We start from the raw sequence: 27,999 nt of genomic DNA, 5'->3' as shown, positions 1-27,999 counted from the left end.
GAAAAATGTTATTAAAATGATATTTCATGGTTTGACTTACTTGTTATCCCAAAATCGGCCAACACTTAAATAAATATCTGAAGTAGCTATAAGTGTGTTGGGAATATCATGTGTTCACATCATTCTCAACTTTCCTTCTTCAGCAGATGAGTGCGATCACACACACACACACACACACACACGCACACACACGCACACACACGCACACACACACAGTCCTCCAGTTTCAAACTGCATCAGCGTCTCTCTGCACAATGAGGCTCAAACATTCATGAAGAAAAGCACTTTTTTCAAAGTATTAAAGGAGTCGAATAATGAGCTTCCTTTAGGAGTGTGTCAGTAAAATCAATGGCAGAGACGCCACAACAATGTGCAAACATCACTATGAGGAACATTCAGACATGGTAAACATGATGGTACATCAGACAAGACAGGTATTGATCTATTGGGTTTGCTAAAGCAAAGCAGAATCTTTAATGGCTCCTCTCATCACAAGTTAGACTTATGTTATGAGTCCAACTGTGTTTATAAACCAAGGTTTAAAAAAAAACGGAAACAGATTAAAAAAAATGTTCACATACAATTTTCATGATGAGAAGTGACATCAATAAGCAACATTTATGGATAACAGTGGTCAAAGTTTCAATTTTACAGTTGTCATATATTCATGGAACTGTTGAAGTTACTGAGGATTAATGATCAATAATAATTCTTATCTGTGTGTGTGGCTCCAAGACAACACAAAAGCCTCTTTAGTGGCACAATGTCCCTAATAATGCAGCACATGGACACAGTTACAGTGACTGATGAACAGAAACTGAACTCAATCATCGCCACATTGTCTTTTCAGATTAGTGTTTCGGCCTCTTCTTACCTGACAGCTGACTCAGTCTGTGCTCCTCACTGGATTTTATGGATTTTATGGTGGATAATCTGAAATGAACAGTTGTATTACAAGGACACACAGGGTGAAAAAGCTGATATTTGCTGCCATCTAGCAGCCGATTTTCTCTCTTACACTACAAAGTGACACATGACAGTCACATGCTGAGACAATACAACAATAAAGGGCCACTTGTGACCTTTTGAAATCTTTAATTGGTGACATTAACAACAGTAAATGTGTGTCACGGTTTTACGGTGCATCCAGAAAGAATTCAATCACCTTCACTTTTTCCACATTTTCTTGTGTTACAGCCTTATTCCAAGATGGAATAAATTTTTTTTCTCTCATCAGTCTACACACAATACCCCATGATGACAAAGTGAGAAAAGATTTTTTGCTAATGTACGAAAAAAGACAAGCTGAAATGTCACATGCCATTCAATACTTTGTCCAATCACCTTTGCAGAAATGAGAGCCTCAAGTCTCAAGTTTGGCACACCGGCATTAGAGGTATTTTTCCACTTTCTTCTCTACAAATCCTCTCAAGCTCTGGTTAGACAGAGTGTCACTGCACAGCTATTTTGAGGCCTTTCCAGAAATGTTCACTCAGGTTCAAGTCTCCAGGACTTTCACAGACTTGTTCTGAAGCTTCTTCATTATCATGGACGTGTGCTTCGACATCACAAAAAAAGCTTCTTTTTTTTAAGTTTCATTTCTAAGTTAGATCAAAGAAATAAACTCTGTCACACACAACAAAGCATTAGCAAAAATATCAGCAAAAATGTTTTTTGCAAGCTTTTCTGTCAGAAAGCTCATATACTTACTGTCAGTTTAGGCAAAGTGCCTCATCACTCTCGTTGCACTTCCACAGAGTGACCTGCCGGACATTTTTGGTCTTCCTGCAGTAACTGCAGATGTTTCTGCATTCATAAATCGGTGTATGTGGCAGGTGACTAAATGAACACCACCCACATCCTTACTCACATGTAAACCTCAGAATTACACATTTTATCATTGCATCAATAAGACGAAGACAAGAAGACCTTTTCTGCAAATGAATTGTCCTGAAACCTTTATGTCTAATCCTTAAGAGGGAGATCATTGACTTCCAAATCTGTATGACAGCAATAGGTCTGTTACTAACCCATTTGTTCATAGAGATAAGAGATAAGGTCATTAACAGTCTTACAAGCATTCAGTAAGAATTTAATTTAAATCCTGATTGTGGCAGGAACAGCATCCAGTGCAAAAGCAATAAAAAGAAAAGCTAAATATGTAAGTAAGTTGCAATGACTTACTTTGGCAATCCCTGCAAAAGGAAGAAAGTAAATAAACCCTCAATCACTGTTAGAGTTAGCTTTTTTTAAAATATGAGTTATTTTTGCAACTTACTGAAAATAGTTGGGAGAAAAATCAACCTTTGAATCATGTTTATTTTACTTTATGGGGTGTTTTAATATAATAATTCCAAACACATTTGATGGTTTTTATTTTCAGAGGAGTAGAATAGCTCAACAAAATAAAAGTACAGACTCTCCAAAAACAGGAGAAAATAGTGTCGACCTTAGAGGGTTACAACTGGAAATGTTTGTACCCTTTCTTTCCACATGCACTGCCCATCTGGGTAATTTAATCCTGCAGTGGAATCACACTCATTGTGCCCTTAAAACATCGGGTTCTTGTGCAATGGTGTCACAAGTAGAACTGAGAAGTGAAAACCACAAGTGAAGGTAATAATAATGTAACTTTCTAGTGTTGCACTCTACCCTTTCTGAGTACACAGATTCGGGGCCAAGGTTGATTCTGGGTGTGTGGAGTTGAAAAGTATATGTGTTGTTGTTACAATACATCTAAGAGTGTGAATAAAGAATGAAAATAGCATATTACAACTGACAGTGTTTAGTCTGATTAGGGTCGACATTGTCTCCTTTCATACTGGTATTTAGTTCTGATATTTATTTATTATAGTACACGTTTCAAGAGTCAGTAGTCATGCATGAAAAAAGCGGTAAATGCTTAAAGTACAATACTTAATTTGTGAATTTACTAAAGCAAAGAAAACCTTTTAAGGCTTATGTTGAAGTCTCGCGAGATTTAAAGCAAAAGCGGAAGTCCGGAGGAGTGAACTATCTTGTTCGCGATCTCTTTGAAAAGCGTTAATTCGGTTTATTTAGCATTTTAATAACATAATTTTCACTTTGTGTGCATGATTTGATTTATGATGCACAATAAAATAGATGATTCAAGAGAACTGTTTTTGAACACACTGTCACCAAGCGTATTTTTATACCTAAAAGAACTAGAGCTATCAGCGGAAACACTATGGAAACACCGCCCTCTAGCGGCGGCGCTGCGGATGAACACTTCCCGTGCAGCAGAGAACGCGGTAAAACGAGTTTCCGGTGTACGGGAAAGCAGCAGCAGCGGCGGCGGAGGCAGCATGGCATCCAACAGCGGCATGGCTAACTTGAACGGCCAGGAGACCGCGTCCTTGAACGGCGAGCCGGTCGTCAAGCGGCCGCGGGAGAGCGGCCCGCAGGACATGTCGCTCCGCGTCCCGAAGGAGCCGCAGAACAAAGTGACCGTGGTGCTCGGAGCGCAGTGGGGCGACGAGGGGAAGGGGAAAGTTGTGGACTTGCTCGCAATGGATGCGGATATCGTCTGCAGGTGTCAGGTAACATTAAATAACACCCTCCATAATCCTCCACAGCGGCGCCGAGCTTCTCTCTCTCTCCACACGTGAATGTTCCTGAGCAGTTTTGATGGAATCGGCCGTAGAAGAGCGGCTGTTAAATATTCATGACTCGGCGCGTGCGTCAACAACCTTGTGTGACCTCCCGGATGTTGAGGCGCTACAGAGGGATGCTAGCAGACCGGGCTAACGGGGGTTTGTGCGGATTCTCCCGGACGGTGGGCCCCCTCGAAGCCCCCGCGGAGCCGTGATGGTTCCCCTCAGTCACAGCCGATAACATCTAGTCGATGCGGGGTTACGTAACTCGCGCCGCCCGCCGCCGGCAGCTGTTCTTCCTCGCGTTCAACACACTCGCATTTATCCAAAATGTGACTTTGACTCCTCTGTCAGTCATTTAAACTCACCTGCCTGCTGTCACCAGACGTGAGCTTCAGATGCATCAGCTTTTCCTTTAGTTCAGCAGCTGTTTGGAGCTGAGCCAACCTGAGGTTGCTCCTGTAAACAGTGTGATTCATTAATGAAATATGTAATTATGACTTAATAACAAGTGTTATTTATGTCACTTAAAACAAACAAGGAATTAATTTACAGCTTTAGCTGTTAATACAATACAGAGACAGGTAGGGACGAGATGTCTCTTTATCTTCAGTGATGTAAATATTTGTTCTTTGCTATAATTAAATTAAACCTGAAACTGTCAAAAAAAGTCAAGCTAAACAGATATTTCCATTCCTGTGCTTTTATATAACATTGTTGAAATGCATAGAATTGCTTGTTGCCTGCTGTGACCTGTCTGATCCATTTAGAGCTTGGTTGTTGTTGTTTGGTGCTGAGCTTGGACTTCAGTTGAACCTCAATAAAGCCACATTAGCGTTGGAGGGTCTGAGACCTACTTTCCAAACAGAGCAGCTCCACTTGTTTGGGGCACACAGCAGCACTTGGCTGGCTGTGCTCATTATCTCACAAATGGACCGAATGTAACGGACGTGAACACACTCCCACTGAACTGCAGTCGGGCTCATTTAATCTTTTTGCAGAAGCTTGGTTGCTTCTCTTTACATGTGTGTCTTAGTAGTGCCTCCATATCAAATTCGCCCCTTTTCTCTCTGTTTGATTTGTTAAATGTTCTGATGATTAATCATCCAACCAAAGGTGTGTACTCACTGTGTTTAAATAGAAACCTTCCCCTCCTTGAATTCTTTTGCACCAAGATCAGCACTCCATGCAGTGCTACGTTTCACACATTCAGTGTTAGTTCAGTGCCACAGATGTGTAAATAAGAGTCAAATATCACTGTATTTCACTGAACATACATTTAATCCAACTCCTCTTTTCACACAGCGGTGTGCAGCGCTCCAGTTCCCTCTCACACTTCAAAAACATGCATTTAAGGCTGATTGATGAGTCTAAACTGTCTGTAGTTGAGTTTGTGATCAAGTATTAACCATTTTGTACGCTGGATTTTCATTTGGATGAATTGATTTGACTGAATTCCTCTTTGATGCTCTGCCGTGTTGCTGCGGGTTTTGAATCATTCCGCTCTTTGTTCTCACTGTGAATGCTTTGTGTCCTCTTCTTCCAGCGCGGCTTGTCCTGAGCGAGCCGCCTTGTCTCCGTTCTGACTGCGTTTTCTGTCCCCAGGGAGGAAACAATGCGGGACACACGGTGGTGGTGGACTCGGTGGAGTACGACTTCCACCTGCTGCCCAGCGGGGTGCTCAACAAGAAGGCCGTCTCCTTCATAGGTACGGTACGGCGCGGCGCTCAGGTTTGATCTGGAAAAACGCTCCGATGGCGGGAAGATAAATGCTGCAGTAAAGCTGTAAAACATCAGCATGAAACCTGTTTTGATTTGAACATCTGAGCGACTGAAGACTTCCTTATCTCTATTTATGTGGAGTTGAGGATATGACCCTGATTGTTAAGTCAGATGGAACATCCATTTACAGCCGTCACCTTCTTTCTCTGAGGAAAGAAGCAGGTTGTATATAAAATTTAAAAATATCTGAAGTCTGTGACTCTGTTATTTTGGTTTCTATTGTGCATGTTTTCCTATTTCCTCTTTTTTTCTTTGGTCAGTGAAGAAACAGGAAATGAATAGAGAGGAAACACGTAGACGTTATTTAAATAAACATGCTCAGACCAGTAGCTTCAAACCTTCAGATTGCCTTAGGCTGAAGACTGAGTGACTAAAACATTATCGTGAAGACAAACGCCGTCAAACTCGCAGCACAGTTTTTCAGGTTTGTCAGATTGTGTGAAGTGAGACACCCTGTCCTCGTCTTTAGGCTCTCCTGCGAGCGTAGACCCGTACGGGACCGTCTTCTGCCACAGTACATGCAGGGTTTTACAGGTTTTTGTCTCATGCTGCAGGAAATGGAGTCGTGATTCACCTTCCAGGACTGTTCGAAGAGGCTGAAAAGAACCTGCACAAAGGGAAAGGTGAGGCTTCACCTCTTCCTTCACTCAGATATTCCCGATAACACCGCGGCCTTCATTACAACCCGCTGATTGTTGCTTCTCGCAGGATTACAAGGATGGGAGGAGAGGTTAAAGATTTCCGACCGCGCTCACATCGGTGAGTAAACTTCACCCTGTTTGAATTTGAAGCCGTGGAGCCGTTCGCCCTCCAATGACGCCTCTTCTGTCCGCCTCCAGTCTTCAACTTCCACCAGGCTGTGGACGGAATCCAGGAGCAGCAGCGACAGCAGCAAGAAGGAAAAAAGTAAACTTTTCAACACGTGTTTAGAAACGGCAGCTTGAATCGTGATTACAGATTAGTTATTCAGTTTGTTTTCGTGTTTCACGCAGTCTGGGAACCACCAAGAAGGGCATCGGGCCTGCCTACTCCTCCAAAGCTGCTCGGAACGGCCTGCGGGTCTGCGACCTCGTCTCAGATTTCAAGGTTTTCGAGGAAAAGTAAGCACGAGTTTGTTACGTGTGGATCTGTGATGTGAGCGGAGCAGCCGGTGTTTTAGATCAGGATCCGTTTGTTTCTATCTGCAGTCTTCTGAACTCATTTTCTGTCATGAATGTAAAAAAGTATAAACTTTGTGATAATTTGGTGTAAAATTAGCCTCATGTCTGTAGTTGTTGGACTTTATGTCAACATGTTTTTGATCAGTTTGTGTTTTCAGCTGCCTGCGGTTTGCACCGCCTCTCTGTAAAGCACAGCTTTGTTTCATTCTCTTAACTCTTCCTCTCTGACCGCTGCAGATTTCGGATGTTGGCCGAACATTTCCTGACGATGTATCCCAACCTGAACGTGGACGTCGACAGCGAGCTGCAGCAGCTGAAGGTAGAATCGGCTCATCACGCAGAGCATCGAGGAAAACAAAACCAGTCATGGTTATGTTGCATATTTTAGTAACAGTTTTTAAAGAAAAAAATCTGAATAATGAGCTGAGCAAACCTGTTCCTCAGAGGTCTGGATGTTTCATATCCTACTAGTTAATCTGGGAAGAGTTTAGGCCCCAGAAAATAATCCTTAAAGTTTGTTAATTAATGACTGTTAAAGATAACACGCTGGTTTTGGAGTGTTGAATTTGTTTCCTGGCTGTTTCTTCAGGGATACGCTGAGCGACTGCGCCCTCTTGTGACGGATGGCGTGTACTTCATGCACAAAGCTCTGACCGGGCCCAGCAAGAAGATCCTGGTGGAGGGAGCCAACGCCGCCCTGCTGGACATCGACTTCGGTCGGCCGCCGGAGCGTCCTCCTCCTCCTGCCTGTGTCGAGCGGCCGCCGCCGCCGCTCGCCCGGGCTGACCTGTGTTTCTGTGTTCAGGGACGTATCCTTTCGTGACGTCCTCCAACTGCACCGTGGGAGGCGTGTGCACCGGGCTGGGCGTGCCGCCGTCCTACGTGGGCCGGGTGTACGGCGTGGTCAAGGCGTACACCACCCGGGTGGGAGTGGGCGCTTTCCCCACCGAGCAAAACAACGTGAGTAGAAAGAAGTTGAAATGGTGCCTTTCAGTGTTTGCTGATGAAGTTTGGATCGATCTCGCTGCTCCACATCCACACGCTGTCATCATAGCCGTGCGTGAGCGCCGTTCCCCTCCTCGTCTGGAGGGAGTCTGCAGCCCGCTGCAGGTCAGAAGGCAGAGCTGTGGTCGGATAAAGTCCCGAAATCCTGATAGAAACCTGAAGGAGCTGCTGGGTGTTACTGGAAAATCAGCAGTCCTCTCTGGCTGCATCATGCTGCAAACATTGTAATGATACCCAACTAATGTGCAATTTGAGGAAAGAAATCTAATTTTAGTAATGGAATGTGGCAGTGTGTGTGTGGATGTCTCGATATCAAACCGATACACTCTGCATGCTGCAGGGATCGTCGTCGCTTTGAGTTTTAGATCAAGTTTGTGTTTTAGATCAAGTTTGTGTTTTGCCGAAGCATAAACTACTTTTAACATGATGTGTTTTAGTCGCACAGGAAGCGAAATAACTAATAAAGTCTGTAAACAATATTGGAACGTTATGTGTGAATGTTTCCATTTAAAAACACCAGTTGGTGTAATTTTCTGACTGGATATTTTCTGATGAAGCGTTATTGAGCCCAGAGTTCTGACGCTGATTCAGCACCTCGGCTTTAATCCCTGGTAGAATCTGATCAGAACAGTGGCGACTAATTCACAGCAGAAAGGAACATGATCAATAAAAGGCTCCGCTCACTGACGGATTTCTCTGTGTGGGAGTGTTTGCCATGAGTTTTAATGAATTGCATTTTTTTAATCATCCAGGAGACCGGAGACCTGTTACAGTCCAGAGGGCGGGAGTTCGGCGTGACGACGGGCCGGCGGAGGCGCTGCGGCTGGCTGGACCTGATCCTGGTCCGATACGCTCACATGGTGAACGGCTTCTCCGCGTAAGGCGCCGCCGTGTTATTACCGAGCGCTCATCAGTCGGTCCGGAACCGAGGTGTTAAATCAGACGTCTCTCTCTCTGCAGCATCGCCCTGACGAAGCTCGACATCCTGGACGCGCTGCCCGAGATTAAAGTGGGCGTGGCCTATAAGGTTGATGGACAACCGCTGCCAAGTTTTCCAGGTACGAAACTACCACCATACCAACAGGTGAAGTGATAAAAGACATTTAATGGATACATGATTTTAGAAGAAGCTCCAACAGCGAGTGACTGAATTGAGACTTAACCGTGTTTGAGTGCTTTACTTGTTTAATCCATCATCCCAGATCTGCTGAAATCATCTTTTTCTTGCCCCAGTTTTCCCATCATTCAATATGTTTTAGTCATTTTAGCTCTCAGTGTCGGTATCTGTGATGCTGCAAGTGTCGGTAAAAGCTTTCACGCCAGCGATCATTACTGTGGCGACAGGTGAACGAACATGCCTTCCGTGTTTCACGAGGCTCAGCTGTTTTTCTCCTCGCAGGAAACGCAACATCTGGGCTTTTTTTCAGAAATCTGTATCGCAGCACGTTTCTCCTCTTTATGTCGGAGTTTATTGAGCCAAATGGAGCAAATTGAATTGTCGAGCTAATGAAGTGGGCCGTGAAGGCGCTTCTTCCTCCTTTCTGCCGTTAAACACTGCAGCTGCACTCCAGTTGGGCTGCTTCCTCTTCTGCTGTCTTCTGGAGTAGAAGTCACTTCTGATCCTCTTTTTCATTTTTTTTTTTTTCCCCCTCCTTCATGTTTCCAGCAAACATGGACGTTCTGACGCGCGTGACGGTGGAGTACAAGACCCTGCCCGGCTGGTGCTGCAGCACCGAGGCCGCCCGCAGCTTCGAGGACCTGCCGCCTCAGGCTCAGAGCTACATCCAGTTCATCGAGGACTTCCTGCAGGTGCCAGGTCGGTGCAGCGATCCCTTCCAGCGACGGAGGAACCGGAGCCAGCGGCTGCCCGTCTCAACCTCTGCCTCCGTTTTCTCTCCTTCCCCTCGTTTCAGTGAAGTGGGTGGGAGTCGGCAAGTCCAGGGAGAGCATGATCAAGCTGTTCTGAGCCGCCGGCACGTTTTTCCATACCTGCAGCCGTCGACGGGAGCCGCCTGTCACACCGGCGGAGGAAGAGGAGGAGGACGAGGAGGTCACAACGCAAACTCATTCCTAAAGGAAGCTGCTTCACCAGCAGAGCGACAAGAGAAACCTTTTAGTAGCCGTGTGTGTGTCACACTCAATAATTCACACCTTTAATTTATGCATTCCACCTCTTGTTTCCTATATTTATTCGGGTGTTTATCTTTTAAAACCTGCTGCAAAACATGTAGGTCAGTTTTTTTTAATCACTTTTTTTTTTCTTAGTGATTGAAAGTAATGAATTAAAGCAGAGTGAGACATCAGCATAACGTGCAGTTTTAGCCAAAACCTTCCCTCCTGTCCTGCCGTGTGTCAGCTCTTCTGATCAGCACACTTTTTAACCTTCGCATTAGGAGGAAGTTACAATAACGCTAAAAAAAAATAAAAATAAAAAAGCTCTTGAGACTTTGTAAGGAAATGGAAAACCAAGCCGTCGTGTGATTTTAGTGTGAGTGTGAACTTTTCTATCTTTCACCATTCTGAAAACATTGAAGCATCTCAGTGGTTACGTTTGTATAAAAATAAAAAAAAAAAAAAGAAGAAGAGAGAATTAAATCTTTATGATGATCGCAGGAGCACATGTAGAGCTTCAAGCAGAGGCGCGAGAAAAGAGGAAGTTACCGTGTTTTCACCTCCATTGATTATCTGTAGTTTTTGAGTCGATGTAAAAAGGGCGGGCAGCAATGTACAGAGGTCATCTCCACGCTTCGTTCGTCGTTTTAATGATGGAAACGAGAAACTCCGCTTTGCTTTTATCAATAAAAGGAAACTGTAAAGTTTACTGTGGGTTCATGTCTCGTTTTCAGAATGCAGAATGATTTCCCGGTGTTTTGTAGTCCGTGAGGGCGGCCGGACTCCGTTTCCCACCCGGCCGTCGCCGCGCGGCGTTGGTCCCGCTCCTCGCCGCCTGTAGTTATGTCGGCTTCCTCTCGCTGTTTGAAAGCCTTTCAGGACCTGCGGGGATTAGATTAAAGTGTAAAGTGGGCTCCTTGGCACATCGATCAGAGATGTAACTGTGTAGCAGGGCTTCCCAGATACTCCCAGTGTTTCTAATGCGTTAAACATGCACACACACTTTTGCTTTCAGCCTCTCCTCCTCATGATGGGTGGTAATCTCTGCAGTCCCGGTTTGTAAAACACAAGTCAAGGTTGAAGTTCTTGCATGGTTGGAGCGATGCAGGTTCGCTCCATTCTGAACACACACTCTCGTCTGAACACACACACTCCACTCGGTCCTGCAGACTGGATCATCTCAACAGTTGTGAGGAACCAGTCAGGTTTCTGTGCAGCAGTTTGTCTGAAATAAACAGCGAGATTCATGATATTCTCCTTGGTTTAGATCAGGGATGTTAAACATAAGGCCCAGGGGCCAAAACCGGCCCACCAAACAACCACTAAGGCCATTGTGAAAATTTCAAAAAAAAAAAATTTTTTCTTCCAGTAGTAGCAGACAAGACAACACAAATATCGGGATGTGAACGGAGCAGTTTGACCCCCCAGGTTTAGATGGTCAAGCGTCATTTGACCACTGTTACAAAGCACAATGTGGAAATAAAGCAGCTTGTTTCAAATTAGAAACCACTGGATCTTGTTAACTTCGGGTTGAAATTAAAAGTATCATGACATCGATTAATATTTCCTGCAATCTGATGCTTTAAATTTGTCTCGCGTTAGCTCGACGACGTTGCTTGCTGTCTTCGGTGACACCGTCCTGTGAAAGCCGTTCTCCGCTCCATCAGGGTGCTTCTTCCCTTAAACGGCCAAAGTTGCAGACGTGTGCTAACCAGTCAATTTCCAGTCCGCAAAGTCCCTGCATCATCAAAAATGGGCGAAAGTGAGCTGACAGTAGATGCTCCGAGCCTTAATTGAAAATAAAGTGCTCATAACATCGGTGAAGGCCTCTCCCTCCTCCTCCTCCTCATGCCTGCTTGCCCCCATGCCTCCCTCTCTTTTTATTTACCAACCAACCTCCACTGGTAATTGTGAGAACCTTCATCAGCAGGTCAGTCAACCTTCGGCGCCTCAAACCTGACATGGACCTCAGTTGAGGACCTTCCACATCCATGATCGGAATTTTTACCATCAATCAACAACAAGTAAGGACTTGTACATTATCTAATTTGTTTGAATAATCTAATGAATTGGAAGCGAGTCCACTGACGCCACAGCTTTTGGAAAAAAACGTCAGAATTGGCCTTTTAGAATGACCCTGTCATTTCTGATACCGCACTGAGAAAGGGATGTTTTGTGGGAGAGACACCGTCTCTTCGTGTGTTTTGTAAACTTCTCGGAGCGATTCGTTTTAATTCTCCTCCAATGACTCGTCATCTTTCCTCTGTTTTCTGTAAATCTTCCTGGAGCTCCAGCGTGTCATGATTTATGCATCTGGAGAGGGGGGGGGGGGGGGGGGGAGGCGGATAAGGCGTCTGCCTCCCCGCGGCTGGAAGGCGTTCAGATTTTAGTGAGAACGGGGAGACAGCGGCTCTCACGCAGATTGAATTGGAGGAGCTAAACGTATTTAACAGTTTATTTGGTGAGTGCATGAAATAAATCCAATTCGGCGGATGGAGCAGCGAGTATTTGCAGGAAAAAGCCCGAGAAAGATGGAGCCCTTCTCGTTTTACATTGCGCCCCTTTGGACTGGTGCTGCTTAATAAGAATGCATTACATCCTAATGCACTGCCCTGAGGTGCTGGCCTGCTCGTCGTGCGGCGTGTGAAGCTCTCCATCAGCAGCATGCCCTGAAATAGGAGTTCATTTCACAAAATGTCGGAATCATACATGGCAAAGTTACTGATTTTTAATTATTCTCGATTTTTTTCCTGATTCTAAGGCTGAGTCCAAACTTAAATTAGGCTGATGGGATGAGTTTTATGCACATTTACACCAATTAGCCTCAAACATGAAAAGAGCATGCAAACTCCACGCAGAAAAGTTCCACAATCTCAGTCTGGACTCGAACTAAGGGCCTTTCTGAGTGTGAGATGTGAGACTGTTTACCACTGCAAAGCCCAGAAGATTAAATTCCGATATTAATTTTCCACATTGTTATTGATGGATCTCTTTTTTGTGGGTGAAAATGGTTAACCTTTTAAACTATCAAAGCTGCAGCTATCACTTCCCCAAATCCTTCATGTGAAGATTAAACAACTCTTACCGTTTGGTGTTATGTTAATGATCATGCTTTCTGATTCGATAATATGTCCTGAATTCCTTGTGCAGCCTGTTAATCATAAAGTATGACCATAAAATGCTGTCAAATCAAAGGGAGAACCTGTTAATTTTTGTATATTCATGCATGAGGAAAAAATGCTGCGCTGACCATTTGCTGTTTTGTGTTAATATGTAATCTTTGAAGTAATAAGAGTAATTTAGCCAAATAATGTGCTTTTTTTTTTGTAGTATATCTGATCTGGCCTCCAGTTCAGTCTGAGAAATCTGAGCTCACACTATCAAGGACAGGAAAGAAGTTTTGCAAAAATCCTTCACTCTTAAAATCAGCCTGATGTTGGGTTTATGCAGCGCTCTTTGATTCGTGCATTGACTGGTGAAATGAATACATACAAACGAGCACGATAAATGTCCTTGACATGAGTGTTTCAATAAGAGAAAGACCCAAAACACATCAGTAGGCGAGCAGCATCTTGGTTCCAGACCAACAAAGTTAAAGTTGTGGATTGGTGAGCCCAGTCCTCAGACCTCAGTCTGATAGAAAATATGTGTTTGTTCAGAAATATGTGGACACTTCTTTCTTCTCACAACCCAAGATTCATTTTTCTTCATTTTCTATGAATTCTTCACAATGCATGAAATTAAGAACTGTCATGAGGATTTTGAGTTGAACTCAAGTCACGGATATAGACTGAAGTGTTATTTTATAAGACTGGACAGAGATGCAGCTCACTGGTGCTCTTCGGTCAAACAGCAGCGTGTTTAGTCCGTGACGCTGGTCACGTATCGAGAGCTCCGGCTCACGCCGCTGTGGATGAAAGTTCCTTCAGATCAGCTGCCAAAGACTTTAGTCGACTTCCAGGATGAAAAAAAAGCGACTTGTGCCAAAGCAGTACATCAGCTACTGTGTCAGACTCTTCCTCTTTAACTCTCTGAAACTGCTTCACCTGATCAGTTATTTTCACGTATTTACACACAGCTGATATCGCTGCAGTTGCACTGACATGAGTCTGACTAAACTGCATCATGTAAACACTTGTATGTGTTCAGATTGACGCCCTGTTTATAAGCCAGACTCCATGTAAGAAAGATGTCTTTCTTTCCGTGTCTTAAAATAAACAGAAAACTCAGACTGAAGGAATTGATTCAGGCCAAAGAGAAAGGATATTTATGACGGCTGAGTTTTCGCAGTGACAATCTTCCGTGAAACCTCTAAATGTTGCAGCAGACGGGCTGGAGGATGTGTCGCAGAGAGCCTGAGCTTCGGCTGCACTAGTGGATACACCCTTTCCTCCACAGCTTTCCACAACAGTCCACATGTATTATTTCTTTATTTTTCAACAGATCAGATGACAGAACAAAGCATGAAACCTCCCCGGACCTACTAAAAGTATAACTCAGCTAACTCTTGCCTTTGATGGAACTTCAGACCGCTGACCGATCTGCAGTGGTGTCTAAATAATTCAAAAACTGGGTAAAAATTCCTGTTCTCCAGCCAGGAACCAGAAAATGTGCAACGGCAAAATATGTTGACCTCACAGTTACTTTTGATGTGTGAGGACTCATTTCAGCCTGAGAAGCTTCATCCCCACACACACACACACACACACACCGAGGGTGGCTGTGCTTTCTTCCACTTGCAGTATCTGCAGAGTAACTCCGATCAAACCTCAATGAAATGCAGAAATTGATCGCAGGCAGATGCAAAGACGTGACCGCCGCTGCAGCTCCCACTTCACACACACTCTGATGAACACTGTAGTGAACATGGAGGAGGAGAAACACGGCAGCAGAGCTCCAGAGTGAAGGGAGCGAGGCAGCTGGATGCGAAGCGTGCTGCTGGAGTCTGATTCTGCTCTTCAAACTGAACGTGTTGGAAGAAAAAAGACAAACCCCGCTCCGTCCTCATCTCCACCTTCATCTGCCCTGCTCCACCCCCCCCCCCCCCTTTTTCTCTCTCCCTCTCTCTCTCTTTCTCTTATTCACTCTCACTCTCTATAAAAAGTCATTTTGACTGGGTATCTTTTCCTCTCTTGTGCACTCAGCACCAGCCTCCCCCCTCACACACACACGCACACACACACACACACACACACACACACATGCTCACACACATTGCCTGTATGCGGCTGCCTGAACTCATGAGACACTCCTCATGCAGCTGCTGGCGCTCTGGATTCCTTCATTTTGAGGTAAGCACACACACACACACACACACACACACACAGCGTCTGGGCTGGACGGTCCGGTCTGAGCCATGAATCTTACGGACCCGGTGGGACTCTAAGTGGTAATAAAGTGGGACTACGATGGACGGCTGAGTCTCTGCTGCTGCACGGCTGGCATTTAATGCAAGGCGTGTTACGACTTCCTTTGGTCAAGAGGAGCGTAATGAGTCTGGTGTTGTGTGTTGCAGTCTGAGGTGTGTGTACGGTGTTCTCATCTTGTGTTTCGATGCATTGATGTTTAGCTGAAGCAGAACTCTTTACTCACTAATCCATTCAGCACAAATGTTCTCTGATCAAACATGGTGATTTTCCTCTATTTGTTGAAATTCTGGGCGCATGTTTGTTTCGAGGTACGAGTTGGAGATGAGGTGGCATTTCCAATTTAGTAAGTGGACAGTCCCTTTGTGTTTTCCCGGCAGCTGTAAAACCATTTGGAGAGCAACTGGGCCGTCACCGTGTGACAGTTTATTGCTCCCATTTTGGATCAAGACCAGAGGATCTGCTGACTAAAGAGCTGCAGTCACTGAACTTTTACAATCCAAAGAGCTCGGCTTTCTGATATTTTTCATGCCAAATGGCTTGCACATGACAGACACATCGGTTCAAATGAGAGGATGTAGAATTTCCTGCTGCAGGTGCATCAATAGTCTTCACTTTTAAACAAAAACAGCATCAATGTTCAGCCTGGAAATGACCAATCTCATCACACCAAACCTGCTAATTTAACTTAAAGAGAAGCCTCACACACATTCTGAGGCATCATTTTTCCAGATGCTCCTCTGTATTGCTTGTATATGATGAATGATGGTCATGACGGGAGCAGCTGTGTGCAGCCCTGCCACGCCTCAGACGCTGGTGTTGTCTGCCATCGATTATCTCCTCCAGTGGCGGGATTAATGGGAATCGTAGTGTAATGCTTGACGTCTCTGCTCCTGTCCAGTGTCCCCTCCATCAGAGTGTGACGGGGACGGGCTCCCCACCGGCTACGGATCCAGGGACTCCATCCTCAGACCTGGAGCCAAGAGGGAGTGGAAGCGGCGAAGGCGTGGGCACCTAAAGCGGATTGACAGGTGAGTCCAGCTCCAGCGTTTATATATTTCATCTATTCTCATGCTGTAGCGTCTCTCCCCGACGTGTAAGGTGGATCAGATGACAGGCTTTTTATCCTGGACGTTGCATTTACTGTGTGTCAGAGCTGCGGTGGGGCTTGAGTCCATTTGCTGCCCGGGGCTGTGGTCAGCCTGAAACCCGTGTGCTTGTGTGTGGTCGCTGATGTTTCAGCTGCAGCAGCTGGGATCCAGACCAGGCTGCAGCCGAGGCCGACAGGGAGAAGCAGCAGCAGCAGCAGCAGCAGCAGCAGCAGCAGCAGCAGGAACAGGAGCAGTCTGTGTTTGGCCTGACTGGAGGTGCAGCCATGCGCTGCTCCACCCTGCTCGCCATCTTCACCGGGGTGCTCCTCTACTTGGTGCTGGGAGCCGTGGTGTTCCGCGCCCTGGAGGCTCCGTGGGAGGAGGGGAAGCACATGCAGCTGCAGGACGCACGCCGGGACTTCCTGCTCAACTTCTCCTGTGTCAGCCCGGACAACCTGCAGGCCCTCATAGAGGTATGGATGGACGACCGCAGGAGTCGACGCCACCGTGAACCTCCTCTCTGGTTTTTAACAGCATGCTGCCAGATGAACCCGTTTTTGACAGAAAAAGTTTGCTTATTAGAGGAAAACATGATCACAGCTTGACTCTGGAGCAGAAGTGATCGACTCTCCCACCTGCTCAGTCCTGCAGAATGAGAACATGTGGTGCATTATTCAACAAAAGAGGAGAGAGGAAACGCTTCTTTCGCTCTCAAGCTCCTGACTTTGCAGAGAGAAATGTTAGGACATTTTTGAAAGGACAACCTTTTTTTAAAAAAAAAAAGGGAGTTTTTTTTTTCAAACGAACTGACAAAAGTTTCAGTTTCAACGTTTGATTTTTCAGTGATAAACAACTCTGATGATTGTGAAGTCTGCAAATATTTCATTGTCACCCTCAACAGGCCAAAATGTGCCTGAACACTTCTTTAATAAGTAAACAGAAGGATCGAAAATCAATGAGAATTATGGACATAATGTAATGAAACTTATTGACATAATCAGCATACGTTTGTTTTTTTCTTGACAAAAAGAGAAAGAGAGCAGAACTCAGTGATCCGGTGGCGTAATTACAAACGATTTCATGAATAAATGAGCTGGAGGGCTGCAAACAATGACTCAGGAGCTGCATGTGGTCTGTGAGCTGCCACTCCGCCAATTAGGGGTGACTGATTAGAATCATCTGCACATTATTTTAATCTGTTTCTCACATTTTACACAACATGGATGGATCTGCAGTTGTTGACAGTAGAATCATTGAGAATGGTCCGTGTGGCTCGTGTTGAAGCCCCCCGGACTGTGCGGTCAGTGTCGATGGTTAATGGCTCTGTGGGCAGCGTGCTGCACTGAAGCAGGTGTGGTCAGGCCCGGCGTGCACGCGTGAGCATCTGACTGTGTGTCTTCAAGTGCATGAAAGCCGATCCATGTTGAACTTTACAAGGTACCGTGTGTCATATGTGTTTCCATCCTGGGACGGGTGTCCTTGCTCCAGTGTGAACTTGTAAAAATACAGTTTTAGCTCGCAAAGTTATACAGGGACGTGCAGGTTCAAAGGTTAAAGCACCTGAGGGACAGGATGGAAGTAAATAGATGCTTCTTTTGAAGAAATACATAGGAGGATGAGATCTGCATTCCAGCCAATTTAAATACTGACTGGAGTTTGCATGTTCTCCCTGTGTGTTTCCTCTATGTACTCCAGTTTCCTCCCAAAGTCAGCGTAATATCAGTCTAATGGCTGTCTTGCTGGGAACAAGCTTAGCAATAAACGACAATAAAAAAGAGAAACTTCCCTACAGGTGAAAATACATCGTGCTCGCTGAAACCTCGTCCTCATTTCATCGTCTTTGGCTCGTTGTTCAGCCTCCACGGCTCTCTGGATGATAAAGTGCAAACAGAAAATCGAACGGAAACAGTTTAAGCAGAATTCAATACAGTCAGCTGAGGACATTTTGCTGAAAGCTCGTCTTTTTTAAAGAGGAAATGACTCCAAAAGTTAAATGAAAACACTCTGCTTGTTTCAGGTCCAGTGGACGTTATAGTCCCGCTTGTGTTGTGTTGAGGTGCGTTTGATTCGGCCTCATTCCGGGGCATCGAGCGGTGACTGCTGTCCCTGCGCTGCTGAATATTCATTCAGATGCTGCACTTTTAACTAACAGAGCTACAGACCCAGCAAGCTTTCCTTCTCCTGCAGAGACTGCAGTGGACGTGCATTTCAAACATCATTTCTTTCATTTTAGATTAATATACCGCACAAGCAGCAGTATACAGTAAGTGACGTGAATTTTCAGATTGGAGACATTATAAACAATGGTGAGGCACATGTGAAGTGTCAGAACTAACTCTACTCACAGCATAATCCTAACCCCTCCTCCCACGGTTGCACATTGAACAGAAACACACACATGAATGTTCATGATTCAAAGGAGCGATGTAGAAATACAGAAACGTTTCCGTGTTATTGAGCAATGATCACCCTGCGGTTTAGTGGTGGGAGATCACAGTTGTCCGAGAAGTCCTGATATTTCTACATTTGCCAAAGGCCAAATTGATTAATAGAGATCTGGGATATATATCAAATGTTGCTGCTGCCACAGACACACACACACACACACACACACACACACACACACACACACACACACACACACACTCCCTGTCAGATGAAGAAACTGGCTGTATTTGAGCTAATGAAAGGTATTAAATATGACAACACGAGCTGGGATTGTTTACAAATGTACTGTCATATATTTTGCCTACCAGTTGTTTTTTTGTTTGTTTTTTTTTAGTACAGTTTGTGACCTTGAACAAGAAGCCGCTCCTGAAAACGTCTTAACGACAGCTCTCATGAGACTTACAGTCACATTATTCATGAGTGAGCAGGGCAGCTGGGACAGACTCATTCTTCAGATGTTGTTCAGAGCAACGAGCCGCCATTGTGTGTCGGGTTTCACCGAACAAATGTCAGTTGTTTCAACAGGTCTTCAGTAGACCTGGAGTTTTCCTCGTCGTGCCATCTCCCCTCAGTTGTCGTCTGCTGTGTGCTTCTGGTGGAGCTGCCAAGTCATCCAACAGGGAATAAAAGCTTCAGGAATTTCAAATTGTTGCAGTGGTGGCTCAGTGGTGAGGAAAGCCGCTCTCATCAGGACCCCTCCCACCCCCCTGCACCACTCCTTCATGCTGCTGCCATCAGGCGGACAATACCGAACCCCACTGGCCCCGAAACCTCCCAGAAATCGTTCATCCTCTCTGCAGTTACTGTTTCAAACAGCACAGAATAGGCTGCACTGTTCTGATGTTGGTGTCAAAAACAACTTTCTGTGTTTACTGAAGGACAGACAAGAAAGTTTCTATTCTATTCTAAATTTTTTTCTTAATTGACACCTCAAAAACTGCTGAAATCTTGTTATTTTTCTCATTATCTTGAACAATACCAAATCTACTGCAGCCTCTGTTTTTGCAGACGTTGTAAACTGCAGCTTGACGAACTACTGGCCAAACTTACACTAATCAGGATCCTCAGCAATCCCAATTAATGCAGGGATACGGCTGGAAAGCCTCCAGGTTCGATCAATTCCCCCCAAATTCCCCTGAGATAAACGTTCTGCTCAGCGGCAGCGGCCCAACGGACTCAGGCCAGCCAAAACTGCTTATTTCCGACAATCATCAGTGTCTCGTTTACTCGATGTAACGACGTCTGCAGAGAACATGTTGATTCATCATGAGGCTCAGGTTGGAAATCGGAGTTAACAAATACCTCCAAGAACCAGTGGACACAAAACAGATCATGGAGAAGGGGAATTAGATTATCTGTGCTGCGAGTAGCTCGATATCCACGGGACAGGACGGAGCCTTCGCTGTTCACCGTTACCAGTAACTTCTCAGTGACAGAGCATTTCTACACCCTGTCTCAAGCTAATCTGTGTGGACAGTTTAAAATCACTCCTGCTTTCAAGTGTCTACTTCTGCTTCTTTTATTTTCAGCTGTGTTCTCCTGGTTACTTAAAGTTATTAAATTATGATAACCAAAAAGTATCAGATTTACTGCAAAAACAGTTTTAAATTTAGAAAACAATCCTTGTTTTGTTGTGATTGTTTTCTTTATTTAGACTTGTTCTCATAATGTGTCAGTCTCTGTTTTATTATCATTATCATTAGCTGTCAGGTCTATGTGGGTCGGTTTAATTACACTATATAGGTTTAATAGAGGAAGATGCTGCATTATCTGGATTCAGTGCATTTTTTTTTAAAGAAAAACTGATTGTTTAGCTAACAGTAATTACAAGAAACCGCAACAAAACGGTTAAGATTCATTGCAAATATGGAAGAAACTATGAGACATTAATCTGACCGTGATGTGCGTTGTCTTAAAGGGAATGCCACTAATACTCACGAGACGCATCTTCTTTATCAAACAGGAGTTTAGTGAAATAGTAGCAAACATGCTCTTTTCTGGAGCTAAAGCAGGACGAGGACAGACAGCAGCAATGTGTACGTCCAAATAATGTCATCCAGTTGATCGCCAGGCACTGAACTGTTCTATAAAAACTAAACAGGAAACTCTTTTCTCTCAGGAAGTGTCGGACGCCCTGGGCGCCGGAGTGGACCCCAACAGCAACATCACCTTCGTTAGCAAGTGGGATCTGGCCAGCGCCTTTTTCTTCTCAGGGACCATCATCACAACCATCGGTGAGCCTCCACATGTTATCTTCATTTTTTTTATTTATTTATTTGATTTCTTTTTAGCAGCAGACTGTTGAGAAGACAGAATAAACTGTAACCATGTGCCTGCTTTCCAGATATTTTTTTTTTTTGTCAGTCGAAACATGTTTTATTCAGTTATTTCAGGCATTTAAACATTGAAAAGTAGCCCAGATTTTCTAGCGTAATTGTGAATCTCTTGCTGTCTTTGTTTTCAGGGTTTGGAAACATCTCCCCCAAGACGGAAGGAGGGCAGCTGTTCTGCATTTTCTACACTCTCGTGGGAATCCCGATGTTTGGCTTCTTGCTTGCCGGAGTGGGAGATCATCTGGGAACCGGACTGCGGAAAACTGTGCTCAAGATCGAGAAACTGTTGATGGTAAGACCCTTACAGAAAAATCTATTTCCCCTCTTCGGTTTCTCAGTCTTCGGTTCTTCTCGATGAGTCTGGTGTTGTTGCCCCCCCCCCCCCCTTCCTGACAGAAATGGCGGGTCAGCCCCACCATCGTGCGCGTGATCTCGGCCGTCCTGTCCATCCTGCTGGGCTGCCTGCTCTTTGTCGCCGTGCCCATCCTGGTTTTCCAGGAGGTGGAGAGCTGGAGCATGCTGGAGTCGGCCTACTTTGTGGTCATCACCTTAACCACGGTGGGGTTTGGCGACTATGTAGCAGGTACAAGACCTTTAATCCACCAAAGATTGGACCCAAGACTGGTTGGGGTTGGGTCTTGTTTAAAAAGATATTTAATTATCCCGATAACTGTTCCTATCTTTCCATCTGCAGACATTTTTCATTGTGTTAAATGACTGAAAACTCTCCGCTGCTGTGTAATTTAGCTGCACTGCTCGCTTTTTCATCTTTTTTTCGTTGAATCAATCGATTTGCAGCTTGTGTGACTTAATCAGTCATCTATAAATACGGCCGTCATCTGTGATGCATTAAGTCCTCTCAGCACGGACAACAACATCATTTATTAATGATTGTCTTGTGAGGAATGAATTATTGATCATCCAATTTGGTATGAAGTATCCGCCATCCACGCTGTTTATTTACTCCACAGCCAAACGATGAATGACTGAATGTCTCGTATTTACTCACGGCTTCTCCGAACTGTCTGTGTTAAAGGGGACTCTGGGTTTGCTGGGAGCGATCACTGGTACAAGCCTCTGGTGTGGTTCTGGATCCTGCTGGGCCTGGCGTACTTCGCGTCCATCCTGACGATGATCGGTAACTGGCTGCGGGTGTTTTTCAAGAAGACCAGAGCGGAGGTACCGTCTACGTCCTGCGTCTCTCGCGTTTGCTTTTCAGTGCGCCTGTTCCCTCACCACCACGTCCCGTTTATCCCCCCCCCCCCAATCAGATGGAAGAACTGCGAGCCCACGCCACCGACTGGACCCAGAACATCCAGAACATGTCGGTGGACTTTCGCATCGCGGGGAAAATCGATGACCCCTTCAAACGCCATCGGCGAAAGCACCGCCACCGCCACCGCAAGCACGGCCACAGCGTCACGGCCAACGGGGGCCCCGAGGAGAACGTGAAAGGCCAGGAGAGTCACACGGAGTCCGGATCTTACTCTTCGTCCTCCGCCTCGTCCTCCTCGTCATCGAACGAATCGGGATCTGCGTCGGAGACGGATTCTCAGGTCACTCAGACGGAGCGAGTGGCCGAGGAGAAAAACGCAGAGCTGAAGAAGGAGGAGGAGGAGAAGGAGGCGGCCCCTCCGGACGCCCACCTGTCTCAGCCCCTGGACTACTTCGGGGAGAACCTGGCCTTTATCGACGAGTCGTCGGACACTCAGAGTGCCAAACTGCATTTGGATCCGCTGCTGGACTCGACGCAACCCAACCCTCGCCCGCCGAAGAGAAGACGCAACAGGAGGCCGGTCCCACAGAGGAGCCCCAAGGTCCTCAGCTCCAAGGAGAGGAAGGCGCCCAGCGGAGACCCCAAACCGCTCCCCGATGTACCGCTGAAGCTTTAAGACTGGAGCCGATCGCAGAAACTTCAACTCCTTCGTCCCGGGATTGAAAAGTGCTGCAAACTATTCCTGCTGGATCTCTGTCTGTCTTCACGTAAAGGGCACAGCGGAGGGTTTACACTGTGCACAATTCAGACTTTAAGATATCTTACACCAAACACGGGACGGGTATATCAGAATAATGACTGAATGTGAGAAGAAAGCACTAATGAGACAGGCGGTGTGTGATGCCTTGGTACTTAAAAGAAGGGAAGCAGAGCAGGAACTCGATCACTTAAGTGTCTTTTAGTGGTGCAACACTTTTTTTTTTTTTTGCTGTAGCAAAGAGCGGTGTAGATCAGTGTGGAACAGTCTTCTCTGGCACCAGAGCAGCAGGAAACATCTCCCCAGCATGATTCTCTTCTTTGATATTTGAGCAAAAAACATGAAAAAAGAAAACACTCTGGTAGAGCTACAATGCACATTTTTTTAATTTAATTTATTAGAATATTTATTTGACACAGTGATAAGCTCAGCTTTCATTGCAAAACCATTAATGTAACAGACTATTTCTAAAAACTCAGCGGTATCTAAGGATAAATTAGATTTTAAGGCTGTTACCAATATCTTACAGTGTGAAATACATGTGGAAGTCTGGAATCCAGGAGCGACGGCTTGGTGTGAGAGGAATGGCGTGCAGCGCTGCTCTTTGAGTTCGCCTCGTCCTCCCACACTTTGAAAGCCCCCGGTGGAGAAGTTGTTCTGGGTTTGAAGCAGCTGTGTGCCCACACTGTTTGCAGCCCTCTATAGGCGTCTCCACTGCAGGACTTCTGCATTTGTTTGCATCCGTTGACAGTGAGACCGCAGAGGTATGTCGTGTACGAGCTGTACATTACAGTAATAAAAGTTTACAAGAGCGTTGTTCTCACAGAGAAACTCTTGAGATGCTTCAGGTATGAACGCCGCGAGTGTGAATCCTATTTCAACATTTGATCCAGAGACAGAAACACCAATGACTTTTTTTTATCACTTTCTTTCATTAACCCAATCACTGTTGTTCTTTTCTGACAGTTTTATGTTGGTCGACAGCAGCCGTTTGTGTAGCTGCTGCTTTGTGTGTGTGTGTGTGTGTGTGTATATATATATATATATAAGTGACTTCCTCACAGACACTTGAGATGAAAACATGACGCTGAAGCCTTAGCCACTTGTGGTTTGCATTTAATGCTCTTAGCATGCGAGTGTGTATGCCTCGATCAAAGATGATGAAGTGCTCTTTACGCTAGTGTTTTTTTTTTCCATGACTGTGTGAGGAGTTACTGCTCCCTGCTGGGGCAAAAAGACATCACACTGTTACTGAAAAGAGAAGACACTGGCTTCTTTCTCATCAACCACGTGCTCAGAGGTCTCCTGCTGATCTTATCAGTTTGACCCGATACAGTTATTTGTAAATCCTGCCACCAGTTAAATGCTCTTTTGGTATGAAATATTTTTTTTTAAATTCTGTACACAATCACATATCTGCATTTTGATTGCCAGCTGCAACGATCCTTACTGTGCTGCATTTATCTAATAAAGATTTTCATTGAGTTCAATGTATGTTATTTAAGACTTATCCCACAAGAGGAAGTGCTGCTGTAATCTGTGCTTTTCTATTCAGAGTGCAACAAATGTAAACTCGATGAACTGCCTGTTGTACAAAACCCACAATGAACAATTTTCTGACATCGGTTACTTTTTCCTACAAGTGTCTCTTTAAAGTCATTTCAAGTCATCTTTCAGCGCCACTTCTGAAGGTCGTTTAAGGACAGACACGCTGTTCAGATACAGTTACTCACGCTGGTTGTCTTTGCTTACTGAGCAGGGATAACACCCCAACTACGCCTCTTGTTGAAAGCCACCGCTGACAGCTGTATATTTCAATAATTCCAAATCAGAGTATCAGTGCTGTAATGTAAATATGGTCCATTGGAAAAAAACAAAAAAAAAAAAAAAACCATGAGCATCAGCAGTAAGATGTTTGGAGTAAAAGTACCGGCCTGTTTTCTCCGAATGATTATTAAAGAAACATGACATCAACATAAAGAAGAGTCCACACCAAAGCCAGTCAGGAAGATATAAACAGATAAACAGATGATTCAATTAATAGGTATTACAGTTAAAAAGTCTTTGCAGGTAGAATGTGAAGACTCCAGACAGACTGACCCAGATGAGCCAGGGGACAAGGTGATCGAACCAACCACCAAAACACACTTAAATAAAACGCAATTACCTGAAATCTGCCTTTGAACACAGCACTGGAGTTCATTTCTACTAATGATGATTTGTTTAATCTGGAAATAAGTTCTTTAAAATGTCTCGACAGTTTATTGAAGCCTGTCTCTTTAGTGTTGGAGATTTCATGTTTGAAATAAATCCTCAAAGACGTACACTGAGAACTGTTTTCTGACATGAAGAGTTGCTTTGATAAACCTTTAGTTTGTGATCATTTTAAACTTGGAAGATTTGGACCAAAAGAATTCAGAGGAACCAATGAAACCTGTATAAACCTGTATGGCACACTGCCATGAAGAAAACGATAAAGATAAATGCATCAGCAAATCTATTGCCGTTATTTTAAAGAAACAATAAAATGAAAAAAAAAAAAAGGATACAATCACTCACATGGCTTCAGTGGCTGCACAGACCTCCTCAGACGGTGGTGGTTTCCAGGCAGCCATATGCTGCAGGACTGGAATAGCACCCAGGCTGTATAGAGGAGGCAGAATGCAAACGTCCTTCACTTGGTCAACATGGCCTTTTTAACATGTGCTGGAGCTCCTCGCTTCATCTGTGTAAGAAATACTCTCCCCAGAGCTTTAACTTGTTTCAGTCTAGAAACAAATGCAGCATGGACAAACAGCTTAGTAGCAGAGGAAAAAAAACAACAACTCTTGTCTTACTGTATGTTCTGTCATTTTGAAAAAAATATTATAACTTTTTCATCCTTCAGATATCTGACCCGCAAAACCTGTGGTTGACACTGAAGGGATTTCAAACATGTGACCTTCAGGTCAAATCTGGTTCAAAAGAGGGTTTTATCAAGATGGCAAAATTATCTTGAAAGTTTAAAAATAGCAGAGGACAAATGGCAATCGTTGTTCTGTTAGAGGTCAAAGTACAATGCTGAGACACAGAAGTGAACAGCAGGTGGCAACAATGTCCATCGCCAAGAAATCAGTGAAGGAACAGTGAATTTAACCGCTTCATTTCCAGCACAACATTATGAAGAAAGCTGGGAGTTCAGATTTCAGGTTGCACATTTCTACTTTAATTTCAGAACGTTGACAATAAACTTCATATTAAAGTAGTTATTTTCATTGTTTGGTAACTTTAATTTGTATTTGTTTCTTATGTTGTTAAGAAAACCTGATTATTTCCCTTTGAAATGGTGTCACATTGTTAAGGAAGATGCATTTGTGGGATGAGCAGTAGAGCTGAGAATGCAGATGACGACTCCTGATTGGGTCAGTGGACTGCACACGTTTCTTCCACAAACTCCTGAAATAAAAGGATAAATTACTAATAGGTCCTGTTTCCTCACACTACAATCATCCAGGGCTGTAGATTTACTTTGTTAGTTGAGTTAGATTTAGATAAGATAAGATAAGATAAGATAAGATAAGATAAGATAAGATAAGATAAGATAAGATAAGATAAGATAAGATAAGATACAGGTTCATTCACTTGTACAATTGAAGATACGGTCCATGCATAAAAGAATAATTCATATTTGAGTAAGCATCTGAAAAAAGGCATATTAAAAACTAAATTCCATTTTAAAAGAAATCACTGACAGTCTTGCACAGTGTTTACTTCAGGCTGTTCAGTTGAAAACTGCAGAGGATTTAAAGGATTTTTTGAATAAATATTTTGTGAGCTATTGAAAGAAGTGATGCAGACGGTGAGAAAACATCCTCTGTGATGATGGTGGCTTTCCTGATCAAAGAGCAAGAGTACAGTACACAATGTGAAGTATGAGATGGGCAAATTATTTTTTGCTCTCCTGGCTTGTCACACAAGACAGCTCAGTTTTGTGTTTGGTGGTGAGGAGGTTGTATAAATAAAATAATGGATTCAATGTGAATATTTTAGCATACATTTCTATTTTTTTTTTTTTTAGCACTAAAGCATGAACCCATTGGCTAATTATGCTGTTATGTTCCTGGTTGTACCCAGCTGGGATCAAAGTGTACTGCGTGTGTCCCCTGGACTAAAATGAGTTTGACACCTCTGGTGTAAATGAAAGCTGGCTTTTCTGTTTTAACACAACCAGCAGATGGCACACACATGCAGCGTTCAAGACCCAATTATCCAGTGCACTTCAAAATGCATCTGTGATCTCTGACAGGAATTTGACTCTGCTTTTGTTATGTGGTTGCGGCCACACTCATTTCAAAAGGGACAGTTTCCTTTTTTTGTCATTTTCATGCTGAACAGGCGAGACGCTGGCGTGGAGGAGGGACGCCGCAGTGTCCGCGAGGCCTTGGGAAATATGACACCGCCGCGGCGGGACGAGCATAAAGGAAAAAGCATTCAGGAAGTCGGTGATGATGTGCAGTGGCGGTGTCAGTGGGTGACCTTTAACTGGAGGACACACGCGCGTCACCAGCACGGGGCTGCAGCGCCTCGGCGCGGCCGCTAGGGGGCGGTGTGTGGGCAGTGCTGGACGAGACACACTCCTGACCTGGATTTAAAAGGGAGAATACACCTAAATTACAATCTGAATATTTGTCTTCCACAATTTTTCCACGTAGATCTGAGGACGGACGAACACTGCAGAGTCATTTAGAGATAAATTCTGGGGCGGATTTAAAGAGAATATTTTCCAATTCAGGCAAAGGGATTTAATATTATGATATACTGTACAACTGAGACATGATACCTAATATCCAATGGATGAAAACCCGATTTTTTTCTACATATAATCTCAAAGCATGTCAACTTCACATCTTCTTTTGCATCATTTCGATCAGGATAACCTGGAGTTCAGCGTGCTCTGTATTCATTCTACTTGTGATTGTATTCACATGAAGGTGTTAAGGCAAGGTGGAGACTGCTTTCTATCAGCTGTAGTATCTATGACTCACTAATGCAGTGCTTTTCTTGTGTGTGCTTCATGCACAATGGCTTCTTGGTGTTATGTAGCCCATCAGCTGACACCTGTCTGGGGTCACGACC

The 27,999-nt window shown here is 44.5% G+C and overlaps 2 protein-coding genes across 2 annotated transcripts; both read left to right on the top strand.

Annotated features, from left to right (window-relative positions):
- The first annotated feature begins 3,269 nt into the window (after nucleotides 1-3,269).
- adssl (adenylosuccinate synthase, like) lies at nucleotides 3,270-10,179 on the top strand. The gene is made up of 13 exons (XM_030101276.1): nucleotides 3,270-3,560; nucleotides 5,220-5,322; nucleotides 5,951-6,019; nucleotides 6,105-6,155; nucleotides 6,236-6,302; nucleotides 6,389-6,496; nucleotides 6,794-6,875; nucleotides 7,146-7,272; nucleotides 7,362-7,516; nucleotides 8,314-8,438; nucleotides 8,522-8,619; nucleotides 9,228-9,377; nucleotides 9,475-10,179. The coding sequence occupies exons 1-13, from the start codon at nucleotides 3,327-3,329 to the stop codon at nucleotides 9,525-9,527; spliced, it is 1,422 nt and encodes a 473-aa protein (XP_029957136.1). The 5' UTR covers nucleotides 3,270-3,326; the 3' UTR covers nucleotides 9,528-10,179.
- A 5,104-nt stretch (nucleotides 10,180-15,283) lies between these two features.
- Nucleotides 15,284-24,326, top strand: kcnk4b (potassium channel, subfamily K, member 4b). Its single transcript, XM_030101067.1, has 7 exons — nucleotides 15,284-16,070; nucleotides 16,282-16,603; nucleotides 20,698-20,812; nucleotides 21,043-21,203; nucleotides 21,308-21,494; nucleotides 21,948-22,090; nucleotides 22,183-24,326. Exons 2-7 carry the CDS (start codon nucleotides 16,415-16,417, stop codon nucleotides 22,801-22,803), a joined length of 1,416 nt encoding a protein of 471 aa, XP_029956927.1. The 5' UTR covers nucleotides 15,284-16,070; nucleotides 16,282-16,414; the 3' UTR covers nucleotides 22,804-24,326.
- The last annotated feature ends 3,673 nt before the right edge of the window (nucleotides 24,327-27,999 follow it).

This window comes from Salarias fasciatus, chromosome 10 (assembly GCF_902148845.1).
Source record: "Salarias fasciatus chromosome 10, fSalaFa1.1, whole genome shotgun sequence".
NCBI classification, from domain to species: domain Eukaryota; kingdom Metazoa; phylum Chordata; class Actinopteri; order Blenniiformes; family Blenniidae; genus Salarias; species Salarias fasciatus.
The sequence above is the reverse complement of the archived record's forward strand: the minus strand, read 5'-3'. Positions and strand labels throughout refer to the sequence as shown.